General features: G+C 39.4%; 2 protein-coding genes across 2 annotated transcripts; one reads left to right on the top strand and one right to left on the bottom strand.

Annotated features, from left to right (window-relative positions):
- Positions 1–720: 720 nt before the first annotated feature.
- Positions 721–7356, bottom strand: bckdha (branched chain keto acid dehydrogenase E1 subunit alpha). The gene is made up of 8 exons (XM_023416064.2): positions 7056–7356; positions 5305–5481; positions 5123–5209; positions 4930–5038; positions 3815–3976; positions 3517–3723; positions 3278–3419; positions 721–1701 (listed from the first exon to the last, which is right to left on the bottom strand). The coding sequence occupies exons 1-8, from the start codon at positions 7167–7169 to the stop codon at positions 1359–1361; spliced, it is 1341 nt and encodes a 446-aa protein (XP_023271832.1). The 5' UTR covers positions 7170–7356; the 3' UTR covers positions 721–1358.
- A 3101-nt stretch (positions 7357–10457) lies between these two features.
- exosc5 (exosome component 5) lies at positions 10458–14181 on the top strand. Its single transcript, XM_023416058.2, has 6 exons — positions 10458–10802; positions 11763–11876; positions 12231–12352; positions 12469–12609; positions 13665–13754; positions 14010–14181. The coding sequence occupies exons 1-6, from the start codon at positions 10589–10591 to the stop codon at positions 14103–14105; spliced, it is 777 nt and encodes a 258-aa protein (XP_023271826.1). The 5' UTR covers positions 10458–10588; the 3' UTR covers positions 14106–14181.
- The last annotated feature ends 82 nt before the right edge of the window (positions 14182–14263 follow it).

Genomic DNA, 14263 nt, shown 5'->3' with positions numbered 1-14263 from the left:
TCTATGACGGCCCGTATCCTGCTTATGCAGGTGGAGGCGGCTTTCTTATCTCTGGAGTCTTGCTGCAACCCCTATATTCAGTTTCTCGTGTCATTCCTTTCTTCCCCATTGATGATGTCTACACTGGGATGTGCACTAAGGCTCTGGGAGTTTCTCCTGAGGCGCATGCAGGCTTTCAGACCTTTGACATCAAGGAGCAGGATCGTGAGAATCTGTGTGTACATAAAGAGCTTATCCTGATTCACCAGCGCTCGCCACCGCAGATGAAGAAGTTGTGGAAGGGCATTCACAGCCCCTTGTTGACTTGTTGAACTGGACTGGTGAGCAAAAGATGTAGCGATCAAAGAGTAAATATGGACTATACAGACATATTGAAGCCACGGCGTTATTTGTTTTTTTTCATTGTCCTGTATCAAGATGATGTAGCAGAAGGAATTGTTGTGTGTTTTACATCATCTATTGTTGACATATTGTAGCATGAAAAAATGCAGAGCAATTGTGTTAAGAAATTTGCAGCTGTGACATTTTCAAGATTTAAGAGGTTTGGGTGTCATAGGAAGACATTTTCAAACTTAAAATGTCATGGACACGTTTTACAACATATTTGGTGGGCAACTAGTCAAGATATTGTACTGTCAAGTTCAGCACTGTTTAGTTGTGTCAATAACCTGATTTCATCTTTCCTACTGAGTTTAAAATAAAAAAAAAAGATCAAGAAAATTGAAGGTTCTTCAGTTTATTTTTCACAAAACACCAAACATGTAACATGGGTTAGGTGGGTGTACAGTTCTGGGAGTTAGTGTAGTGTGTAACAGCATTAGAGCATACAAACCCATCTAATATTTGGATGTATATGCAAAAACCATTAAAACAGGTAAGCTCTTTAATATGTTAAAGTGAAATCAGTCATCTCAATGATACACAAGGAAACCAGTTAAATACCATAATCACTGAAGAAGACAGCTACAGGAGAAGGAAGATAGACAACAGAGGTAAACTCCCAGTTTATTGCTTGATTTGGTTATTTTATATGCATAATGCATTCATACTGCACCAGCTGTTTTTTTTTTTGCTGTAAATAACCATGGTGTGAAACAAAAGTGTGATTTAGCATTTATAGAAGAGCTGCGCTAGTGACAGTAAATCTGTTAACTTAAGGCACCAAACCAAGAGGCATGAAGTTAAGTATTTTTGAAAGCACAATCATTCTCCCTTGCGCAGAAAGAATTGACACGTCATATCAAAACTACATCTTTATGTATAGTAAAAGGTGTGCAACAGTTTATCCCAATCTCAATCCTGACTCACTCCCATATTTGTTCACCAAATCACAACTCATTCCATCCTGTGATTGTAATTTATTTGTCATACAGGTCCAGCGGGTAGTGCTCTTTGTACTGCTGCACGTGCCTCCACAGGGATTCTCTCTGCTTGTCCAGGTTGGGCGTCATCTCCTGGTACACATCTGTGAACAGCAAATCGGGATTGGGCTTCAGGCGCCTCTCGGCCCTCTCGAATGCCTCCATCACCGTCTTGCGGGACTGCTTCCTCCAGCTCCTCTCGTCATCTTCGCTCCACCAGCCGCGGGTCGTCATGTAATGTCTCAGCCTGGAGATGGGATGGTCCTGCTTGTCCCAGTAGTTCACCTCGTCCACTGAGCGGTAAGCTGAGCTGTCGTCACTGGTGCTGTGGTGGCCAATTCTGAAGAATGAACAGAATTATTTTTCTTCAATTGACTTTTCATAACATTTTAGGGCTCAGTACATTTTCTACAACCATTGATAAATTTTTCCTGTTTAAAAGAAATTTAAAATTTCAGATATTTCAAATCCTGTCCTCTCACTGGCTCCTCTACTTCAGAAACTTCAAATTCTTACCAGTATGTGCTTTTAATAAATGCAATACCATTTAAAGAGGCAAACCTAACAGATGTGTTATTTCAGTATAACTCACCGATTCACTCTTACTCAACCAGTCATGTAATCTTTTTCTTCCTAAACATCTCAGTAGCAGAGGTCAATTTTCAGTACGATGTACAGGTCCTAACTTATGGAACTCCTATTTTCTCATTTGGTTAAAATAACATCAGTTTTATTCTTTATACATCTATAACATTGGGAATATTATTTCATATTATTCACGTAGAGGTAACGGTAGAGCTTAACCTTTGCAAATGAATAAAACCCCAAACTAAATCAAATTTAAATTAATCGCCAAATGCAAGATAAGCAATTCAATGCAGAAAGGAAGTACTGGAATGAACACTGACACACACAAAAAAATAATTATCTGATAAACATTTTGTTCTTTGTCAATGTATTTACTTCCTGGTAGGTCCTGGTCCATAGGTGAGGTTGTTTTTCTGTATGTGTTCACATCGGGTTTGGGTGTGACATTGATAAAAGACTGACATGCTTGTTTCTGTGAACATGTTTTTCCTCATGTTGTTATCTCTTGATTTGAAAATTTAAAAACTAAATCAAAAATTAAAATTATTGTCTACATGCTTATGATTCTTCTAATGAATCGCTCTTTATCAGTTTGTGTACTTACTGACGGGACAAATATCTGCTGCACTGCTTTTGATCCTTTTCTTTTCACTATCAGGAGTCAGATGTCACAGGACTGCAGTGTTAAATCAGTGCAGTACTCATGACTTTACCTACAGCAGTGCCAGTTCACATAATACGTAATCCTGAAAGAAACTGCAGGTGCAAGAGGTTGTGGTTGATTTGTTCACATGGCAGTTTAACCACAACGACTTGAATGCTACATTCAAGCTACAAATCCAAACCACCTCCTCTAGCTTTTGTTAACTGCAGCAGCTGTTTGCTCAGCTGATAAAAGGTGTACAAAGGTCTGTCCAAACAGTGATCATCTAATTCAAATACATACTCTTCATTTGTATTTGTAACAGGCATTAGACCTCTAGGATGAAGTCACAGTTGGTTCAGTTGAAAATGACATGATGGTCATTCTGTGTATATTTACCAAAACATGAGTTCTCATTTAAAAAGATAAAAACCAAACCTAAATAATTGTGATGTTATAATAATGTAATTTCTGTAATATTGTACAGCTCAGTTTTATTTTTGGAAATTCTGCATCAGACTACAAAGGTTTGTCAGTTTGATGCAAAAATGTAACATTTGTAATAACTACAGTAATGACCCGAACCTCATGATCAATCAGTTAGGATGATGAGCTTTAGGCCTAAAAGTTACTTTATGTGTCTTCTGTCTGTAAAAGCTGTTTGGTCACAAACCACTCAACCAACCTGTAGGTCATAGCCTCAATGAGGAAGGGCTGGTTCTCAGCCACAGCTCTGCGGCGAGCTTCCTTTGTAGCATTGTACACAGCAAACACATCGTTGCCATCGACACGGATGGACAGCATACCGTAACCTGGACCTCGAGCAGCTGTTCAATTTGAGGAAGAATGAAAGGTGTGTTCACAAAAAAAAAAGCTGCAAATCCCAAATTTGAATATACAGAAAACCACACCAAGGTTTCCTACCAATGCCATCTCCCCTGTACTGCTCGTTGGTGGGGGTAGAGATGGCGTAGCCGTTGTTTCGACAGAAGAATATCAGTGGGCACTCAAGGGTGGCAGAGAAGTTGAAGCCAGCGTGTGCGTCCCCTTCACTGGCTGCTCCCTCTCCGAAATAACAGATTACAGCACGGTTCATGTTTTCTCTCTTGACTGCATATGCAGCTCCAGCCGCTGAACAGACACATCCAGCATTAGTATATATTTAAAGGCGTATGCATGTCCTTACAGACTAGATAAGTTAACACAGATGTGTACAGCTCACCTTGAGGAATCTGAGTGGCCAGAGGAGAGGAGATGGTGACAAAGTTCAGGTCTCTGGAGCCGTAGTGGACAGGCATCTGCCGACCCTTGCCAAGGTCATCAGCGTTGGCATAACACTGAGCCATGAACAGATCCAGAGGAAAACCACGGTACATCAACACTCCTGGGGGGCCGCATAGGAATTTTAACACCATTACTCACAAGACAAGATAACCTGGGCAACTGATGGTCATTTTACTCAGTGAGCATGAAGGGGGTGTATGAGGGGTGATTCAAATGACTGGAAGATAGGCATTAGTGAAGATGGTTTATGGACAGTGAAAAAGCAGTTAAGAGCAAAGCAGTGATTAAGAGTGCAAAGGGTGAGAGAGCAGTGAGACATTTAGAAGGGTGTAAAGTGGAAGGAGGGAAAAAGGTGAGACAGGGACAATAAAACAAGGGATGAAAACGTGATGACTGACAATCTGTTTTTAAAATCTACCTGTTTAAAAGGCTCTTAACGTTTTTGTTTTTATTTGCTGTAAAGCATGCTGGATTGTACTATATGTATACAAGTTTGTATTTTCACTAATCTTTCAAGAGCACTGCGTTGCAATTTTTTTTTGCAGATTTGTTACCTGACTGTTCTATGTCTTCATGTATTCATTCTTTATTGTAAAGAACGTCTGATGCTGTTTTTACTAAATGTGATCTACTCATAAAGACTGATTTAGCTTAGTTACTGATTTTTCTGAATGACTGAACTGAATGACTGATGCAGTTTGACAGGGGTGTGTTGTAGACATGTCATGTGATTCACCGCCTGAATGAAGCTTTGTTCGCCTCAAACATCATCGGTCACCAGATATGCACCAGCACACTTGTTTAGAATAAACTGCTTGATAAGCTTGGATCAGAGCTAAAATCACTACACAGTCTGTTTGTAAAAGAGCTAAGCTACTGATCATTATAACTATCACAAAAATCTAGAGAAGGAGAAATAAAAGTTAATGCAAGAAAATTTCTTTGATCACTATAAAAAAATAATGTTTTATGAATGTGAAAAAGTAACTTAATATCTAAAAAGGAACTAAGTCGTGTAAAATGATCTAAAACAATGTGTTGCTTGATCCTTACCAGCTTCTCTGTATTGACCAAAGACAATGTCACTTGGGTCAAGAGCAGCAGCACTACCAATATGTGTCCCCTCCTCACCATAGTTGGTCATGTAGAAGGAGATCCGACCCTATAACAAGAACAAATTCACCCTCTTTTACTGTGTTCTTCCTGTTCTGTGGTTAAACAAGGAAATGCAAGAGGAAAAATGTACCTGTCTCTGAGACTCATAAAGAATGCGGTCCATTGTGTTCAGCAGAGTCATCTTCTGGTAAAAGTTCAAAACAGTCTCTTTGGAGAGCTAAGCGGGGAAGAAACACACAAAACAACCCATTAATAACCTAGATATTAAACTGCCACTTTTAATAACCAGAGGCGAAAGCAGGCTGACTGTACCTGAGGGTCTTGAGAGGGGTTGATGATATTTCCTTGCCTGTCCATCACCCGGTACACTGGGATGCCAGAGATGACATTGGGCTGGATGAACTCAAGCTGATCCACAAACTCAGCTGAGGCTCCAGGGAACTGTGGCTTTTCCAGCGATGAGTCAAAGGGCTGCTGCCGGTGCACAGCCTGAAAGGTTGAATACAAGCATTATTTATTAACAACATCACTGTGGCTGTTGCAAAGGCCCTCTCTAAAATTGACACCACAAAAGAGGATTCATCTTTCTCTTAATAACAAGATCCAAAGATAAAACTATGCTCCTGCTCTGTTGCATGTCATTTTACGAAAGACGGTTTAGCTGGAATATGTTCACATTTCCTGTTTTAAAAATTTGCCACAACAGATGAGATTATTGTCTTTTGTGACTTAATTATTATCCTAATTCCATGCCAACTCTGTATATTCAAGAATGTACAGAACCACGTCTTTACTGTTCTGTACTAACACTAAATGATCCAAGGTGTGGTCTAGTTATATAAAAACACTGCCAACTTTTCAATCCTCACAGTCAGCTCAAATAATACCCAACTTCCAACTATTAATTTATTAATTTTTTGATCCTGGTGCTGACACATTTGCCATTTTTCTTGCTCCTTTACCAACCATTGCAACACACTCAATGACTGAGCAATGTATGTATACATACTGGCATTTATTTGAAAACAGTGTAGAAGTGGTATACAGGGTTTATTTTAGTATTCAAATTATTTATAATTTGTCAAAATGTTTATTATTGATAAATTTGCCTGGATGAAAGTGGAAATATCCTGACTTATCACAGTGACGCTACACTTATGACTCAAAATATTTGTGGGAACATAAAATGCAATTGTACAATGACACAATTTATTTTGAAACCACAGGCAACACCGGAAATATCTGACACAGCAATATCTAGCAATAAACAAGTTTTAATGTTTGTTTCTCGACACATCACGTTGTTTAAGTTGAACTCCTCACGCCCCTTTCTTCGACCAATAGGAAGGTAGCTAGCGAGCATTAGCCAGCTAGCAACCTAAGCTTTAGAGTCACAACAACAAACAAACACACGGTCAAGCTGCTAAATACACTTCTAAACATATATATGTGTGTTCACAAACATGTAGCAACTTCAGTTTGACTTCATAAGTTGAAGAATCTGTGTATAATTAGCGTAAAGTCTTTTCCTGCAAGGTTGTCAGCTAAGCTAGCTATCCCACAACGCATCGCGGTGACTGAAGCTCCGGCACGAAGTTCGTTTCTGATTCGTCAGCTAAGAAAAAGTGAAAGGAAACTTACATTAATGAGCTACCGATGGAAAAAAATGTTTTCACCAATCTAAAGCTAAGTTTTAAGGAGTATTTGGCTTCTCTGGGATAAGTGAGCCCAGATTTGAAATGTCTAAGCACAGTGGTTTTTGATTTGCATGTGAAAATAGCAGTGAAACCGCGCTCTCGCTATACTGAATAAAATAAAGTTAGCATAAATTTAAAATCGTATTTCAAACAGCATTAAAGCTTTAACTACAATGTCTAACACCTTCTCACAACAGTTGCAGGTGCAGAAAATGTACACTCGGCTGATCAGTATAATAACATCAAGTTTCCCTTAACTGACGAATCGGAAGCGAGCTTCAGCGAGAGCGACCTTTCATGATATGTAGCTAACATTAGCTACTAGCAGAAAAACACCAGCTCACGATGTTGCACATTTGAACTTACACTGACTCTGAAGGCTCTGTGTTGAAGCAGCCTTGATGCCTTCAGTCCTGCCGTTTGACGAACAGCGTGGAAACACACTCCATACATTTTGTTCATGCTGCTCACAGCCGCCATCTGCACAGTCTACTGTCGTGCCTGTTCAACCGCTCTGCCAGCTGCTTTGTCAGAAATGCTAAAATATAGTAAATAGTTACGAGTTGCGCGACAGGACGAGCTGACAACAACCGTTTTATCGCCTTTCAGCTTTGAGCACTTCTGTTTCCATCCACAACACACTCAGCAGGTCAATTGATCAGTATGCATTAGTTCCGGTCAAACCTTCACAATAAAATCTAAGTGACAGGCCACGTTTAAAATGAAGTGGAATATTTTATAAGTTAGGCATCACTGAGCGTCACTATTGGATACGTAATTCAATTTCTCCTGGTATCAACATATTTTTCAATGTTTTTTCTAAAGCATATTTGCTATGCAATGTGGGTAATGTTTTCCCCACTATAAAGCCTATAAGTTCAAGTAGACAGGTTATTAGGTACACCTAGCTAAATCTAATGCAGCATTAATACAACAGCCCTGCAATAAATCCTATCTTAATGAACTTTTTTTTAAAATTGTGGTGCTGATGAAATATATACAAAGAGATGTTTCTGTTAGCCTATCCTCACTGATATGAATAATATGATATAAACACAAACAACAGCCTCCAAAGCGAAAGTACATTATAACTTCATGAAGAAGGATTTACATGTTTATTGTGCCTTTACAGTCTTTGCTCTTAATTTGGTGACAAAGCAGATCACTTCTGGTACAATGATACTTGACTAAGAATAAATCAAGGAAGAAGTTGGTACCTGTCAAACACGTTTTCCTTGCACCTGAGAACCTGTTCCACATTTTTTCATAACCTACAAAGGCACACATTCATGCAGTGACCTTTTTGACTATTTTAAACTGAAACCAAGGTTATAAACCCATCTTGTGATAATAGTGAAGAGGTCCAACTGTTTTTTCTTAATTGTGTGATACTTTACAGTTTTCACTTTCCTAATAAGGTTTCTCTAATTTGTACAGGCTGAAACAAGTCTGTGTTTCTTGACCAGTTAATAATAATAATAATAATAATAATAATAATAATAATAATAATAATAATAATAATAATAATAATAACTTTATTTATAGAGCAGCTTTTGGAAAAACTAAGTGCATAAGTGTAAAAAATAATTAATCAAAAACATAAAGCATGAAAAGAAGATAAATAGTTCAAACAATCATAATAAATACCATCTGTTACGAAACAGCTATAAGATAAAACTGAGTTTTAAGATAAGAAATTAATTTCAGTTCCAGAACAACAGAGCATTTTGAGTTCAGTCATGAAACACAGGACTACTTTGACTGTGATTGGCTGAAGCATGCAGGATTACGTGGTTGTTGTTATTGTGAGGAACCTCACAAATGGACCTAAACCTTCCCTCACGCCTGTTAAAAGTAATGACTTGTTTTGTGGGTGATCAGCATCGCCTTTCTTAAGGAAAAATGAAAAAGACTTTGGGCAACAAACTCAAGATTGTGAATTAGGTTGGTGTGAAGTTAGGGCAGAAGTTATTTTCTTCAGATGCCAAAGGAGACAAACCACTAAGCACCACTAAGCTCCACAGGAAAATTCAGCTATAATTATGTCAAGAGAAGAGGAGCTACAGTGAATGGCAAAGTACATTCACAACAACAACAACAACAACAAAAAAAGCACAATTTACTGAAGCTCCAGCATGAAGTTCGTTTCTGATTCGTCAGCTAAGAAAAAGGTGAAAGGAAACTAATATTACTGAGTGACCGATAGAAAAAAGGTTTCACCAATATAAAGCTAAGTTTTAAAGAGTCTTTGGCTTCTCTGGGATAAGTTAGCCCAGATTTGAAAAGTCTAAGCACAGTGGTTTTTGATTTGGACCTGATCCACTGAGGTCTGCATGTGATGTTCTCGTTTTATTGAATAAAATAAAGTTTGCATAAATTTAAGGTCGAGTTTCAAACAGTGTTAAAGCTTTTTACATTTCCAGAGAACATCACTGGGCTTGACTCTGAAATACAGTGTTCAGTGTATTTGTTTACATCTGAAACTGTCTGCCAAGAGTGCCCGGGTCATGTTTCCTTAACAGAGCCAGAGTCATTACTTTAATAGGAGGTTTGTTGGCAAATAGTTTACATGCACATATGAGACGGTCTTTCTGTTCTGGCAGTTCCTGTGAGGTTGTTGGGTTGTTGTTCCTTCTCAGAAATAAAGTGTTTTCTTTTAGTGTTTTAGTGTTTTTTTTTAAGGTAAGGATAAGTTGCACATTGGACATTTTGTTTTACTCCATGCTCTCCTTAATATTTGACCTGCTCACTTGTCAGCATTGTCTGCAAGGAGAGTGACGGACTGAAGGGGGTGTAGACTGGACAAGTAGGTCAGGTGCAGCAGCAGGCTGGTCCTCTGAGGATTTCAGTTTAACAGGGGGTTCGCAGGGCTGCTGTTCTTGACCTCATCTCCACACATCTGTCCATATGACTTACAAAATGTTTCCATGTTATACTTGTCTTTGTACAATATGTACAATGATAATGTGTTTCTTTACAAGGAGAACATGAATTAAAGTGGGTATAATGTCACAGTGGTGGGTTGGATAAATTACTTATATAATAATAATAATAATGATAATAATAATAATAATAATAATAATAATGATATTTCAGGCGCAGGTAGCATCTTATATTCTAACCTTCATGTTGTAAAGGTGTTCATGTTGTGGAGTTCTCCATGTGTCCAAACACTTACAGTTATCTCTGGAAAATAATAAACATGTTCATTTCGTTTCTTAGTTCCTGATTGCTGCAACTTCGTCAGTTCATTTTGAAAGTATGTACCAGAAATGGTGGTCATGTCTGCTTTGATACACTTTTTACGATTTTATTTAGCGTTGCAGTTCCCTGCTTTCATAAAAAACTAATGACACTAAAAACACAAAACTACATTCCGTTATATCCTCATCGATGCAGGAAATCCGTAGTCGCAAGCTACAATAATACGGCGTTGGCATCTTAAATAAATTGGCTAGTTTTTGCTAGTCTCTTCGTTTCAGATGGTGTCAGTGTATTTTGAAAGTACTTAGCGGAAGTGGTGGTATGCTTTCATGTCTGTATTTACGCTGCTTTTACTACTTTATTATTGCAGTTCCCTGCTGTGACCACAAGGGGGCAGTGAGCCGTTTACTCTGTATGAAGGTGATCTGCTTATGATATGACCTCTGATAAGTAACACCTTCATTGTTGAGAAGAAGAGAGAATGTAAAATCATGAGTGTTTGACGACAGCGGAGAACTGAAACACTAAATAGTGTGTCATTGTAGACATGACCACCACTACTTTCAAAATACCGTGACCAAGTTAAAACTACCACGTTATTTTTCTCTCGTGAGGTCACAGATAGACACTATTTCTCCGCATTTCTCCAGTGGAACCAGCACATTAAAACGATTAGTAAAATTATTTAGAGTAATATGCAGTTATCAACGATACCTCCTCGCTCTTATGTCATCACTAAGAGTCCTTCAGCGGCAAAACAGATGACATCATCCACCCTCGACAGACTACTTTTCCTCCATGGTGGCGGCGTGATGGAGGTGTGCGGCTCTTCAAGTGTTACCCTGAGAGAGTTTGGCTGTGAGCAGAGCTTACTGTCTCGACCTGACGGCTCGGCGTCCTTCATCCAAGGTAACGACACTTGGAAACACGGAGTCAGCTGTAACAAGCAGCTACTCGGTCTTATTTAGGATTAGCTGCAGTTTACCGTAGAGCTCCGCTTCTTCAGCCCCTATTTAGAAAACATGAAGACTGCTTGAAACCCTCTCACAAATCTGTGAAAACATCAATGAGCACTACAGACCAAAAACCACCATACTTAGACTTGTCAAATCTGGACCAGATTATTCCAGAGAAGACTCTTAACAACACGCTGTCAGATTTAAGATATAACATATAATCTGATTGGGAAAACACAAGAAGGGAGATTTCATTACTTACTTTTTTTCACATCTAGATCAGGTCTAGATCAAATCCCACGACGCTTAGATTGTGATATATTGAGCCTGTGAGACCAGGCTTTAGGTTCACAACACAATATCTTTTGCTGTTGAGCTGCCAAGCATAAATGGTTAGTTTTTACAACTAGGTCGACTGTCCTCAAAGGTGGTCTCCAAGTAATGATACCTAAAGTCTGGGCTTTGGTGGGTGTAAACCAATACATGATGTAACATTACCATCTTCCAAACACCCATCAGTGCACAGTGAACTTAAATAAGACCTTGACTTTAAATGATGACATGGTAAGATTTAACTCCCCTTCTTACAAAAACAGGCCTTAGCATTTGTTAATAAATTCCTAAAACCTAGTTTGTTTCCACGGTGACAAGTCTATAATTTATTGGACATATTATCTCTGAAAGCAGAGTGAAGAATGACTGTGATTGGGGAAGATGTTGCTTTGTATGATGGCCTCTATCTGTTTTGAACTGGTGTTGCATTATTGATCAGCATGTTGATTTCTCAGTGCTTCTGTGTTTTTTCTTACCTTCTACACGTCCTATTCTCATGCCCCCCCCCCCCCCCCCCCCCCCCCGCGGATCAGTAATGTATTTTCTACTGAATAATGTCCTCTTTTGTTTCTGTCTGAAGGAGACACAAGTGTGTTGGCTGGAGTGTATGGACCAGCGGAGGTTAAGGTCAGCAAGGAGATCTATGACCGGGCGACCCTGGAGGTGTTGATACAGCCCAAAGTGGGACTGCCAAGTAAGTTGTTGTCCAAGGAGGGGAAACAGCTTCATTTAATTTTTTGTTTAACGCAGTTCCTGAATGTTGCTAAATCTTCTTCTATGGCTGATAATTAATTCTTTAAAGTCATGCACACAGTGTAGGCAGGTTACTATAGTTACAATACAGTGTTGACATTAGGAGATATGTGATATACATGAGAAACTGTTATGCAGTTTGGAAATATGTTATATATAGGGTAAATTTAAAGCAAACTTCAGGCTAGTAGCTGTTCATTTTACAGCCTTGCTGCCATACCACCACACACCACAAGGTGGAGTAAGTGAGCCAGTAAGTTTTTCTGTCTACCTCAAGCATGTATTTACTTTCCAGGTGTCAGGGAGCGATCACAGGAGCAGTGTGTGCGAGAGACCTGCGAGGCATCTCTGCTCTTGTCACTTCATCCCCGCTCGTCCCTCACTCTCATTCTTCAGGTGTTGCACGACGATGGTTCAGTATCCTTCAGTGAAGTTCTCTGCTGCGTGGTGCGGTAAGGTTAATAACTTCCAGTCACTGAAATGCTCTCCTGACCGTGTTTCTTGGTGACTGTTCTTCCTTAGCGCTTCCTCAGCTCTTGTCCTGCTTCTTGAATGCCGCCTGTATGGCTCTCATGGATGCAGGCCTGCCTATGAGTTGCCTGTTCTGCGGAGTGACCTGTGCCATCGACACAGACGGTCAGATCATCACAGACCCCACTGCAGCTCAGGAGAAGGTAAGTCTGAGGCGCGGGTGATAGATTGCTGTATTCATTGATGGTTTTCATTAGGGATGAAAAACTATCCTTCAGTACAATTATACACAATTACTCAACAACGCATGTTACTGGAGGTTGTTTTGGAGTTCACTATACAACAAAATAATATATATAGTTTAAAAACACTAAAAGAGCCTTACCTTACAAGCAATATTAATAATTAATAAGTATATTTTGTGTGTTTCATGGGCATGCAGTGTTTAAGGAGGATCTTCTATCTTGTGTAATTGTGATGATATGGTTGTGTTGTCAACGTGTAAACTGTGTGGGCCGCAGGACGAATAACTGCCGCTTTGCAAAAGCTCATGGAGATCATAATAAACAAACAAACAAGCACCTTCATATTGACAAGCACAGGTGTTAAATTTCAGCTCAGAGGAACCAGTTTTCCCACATGTATCCCGGCCTGGATGACGGGCATGAGAAGAGCTGTGTATATTTTATTGGTTCATATCAGCAAAATCATCAGTTTCATTATTCAGGAATAAAATAAAAAAAGTAAGGCTTTGGGTTTGTAGAAAAATCACTAAAAGACCATGACTGTACTATACACTTGAAAAGCCTTGAAACACATTTAATACACGCTAGCAGTCTGATGCGTTATAGTACATTCCAGACATTTAAACCCTTCTACAGGACACTCAGCTCCATATCCACAGTGAAATGAGTTTTACCTCTGTGCCTCATATCTCGTACTTCGCGCTTGTAATAGGTAATTCTGCCTCCAAATCCCCCCCCCCCCCCCCCTTTCAGCTAGAAAACTAAATGAGGAGTGGATTTCTCTGTCTAAACCCTCTGCAGCTCTGTGGTTCAGGCCTGTTTTCTGGGAGACGCTGAGGACTGTACAGGTCCATCATACGAGGCAGATTCAGGGAAATCTGGGCACACCGAAAAACGGAACTTAAATACATTATAGGAATTTAGCGTGTCCTTTCAGTGGAGTCAACGCTGTCAGAATCCTCACTGAATTTCTTGATTTATTTATTTATTTTGTCTGTTTCCACTCTCACCAGGAAAGTCGAGCTTTGATGACCTTTGCTATTGACAGCACGGAGCGCCGAGTATTGATGTCGTCAACCAAAGGATCATTTTCAGTCCATGAGGTCAGCTTACGAATGAGTCATTTTTCCCAGAAACACTGCGTCGTTGCCAAATTTAGATTTTGTAATAGTGTCTAACGTGTGATTTCCAGATTTGTACAGCTGTTGTGTGTTGCATCATATATCTGTCACTACTGTGAAGGCTCTGTCATCGATTTCCTTCAGCACCGATGATGATGAGATGTTTTTCTGTCTCTACCTGTAGTGATATCACAGACCTTTCATATTTCTTTAATGCTTGTTTTTCTTCTTCTACAGCTGCAGCAGTGTATAGCAGTCAGTCAGAAAGCATCAGAGAAGATCTTCCAGTTCTACAGGGACTCTGTCAGGCGGCGATACTCCAAAACCCTCTGATGAAGAAGCAGCTTTCTTTTTTTCTAGTTTTTTTTTTTTTTAAATACTGATGTTGTAATAAAATATTCAACAACCACTTTGGGCTACCTTCGCTTCAGTTCAGCTGTAGTCAGAAGATGGTGGGAGTTTAAATGAGGACATTTGAAAGAAGACCAGGT

Source organism: Seriola lalandi, unplaced genomic scaffold (assembly GCF_002814215.2).
Source record: "Seriola lalandi dorsalis isolate HSWRI2012SDOR001 ecotype SW California unplaced genomic scaffold, Sedor1 jcf7180002054560, whole genome shotgun sequence".
Lineage (NCBI taxonomy): Eukaryota > Metazoa > Chordata > Actinopteri > Carangiformes > Carangidae > Seriola > Seriola lalandi.
This window is presented reverse-complemented; position numbering and strand designations above follow the sequence as displayed.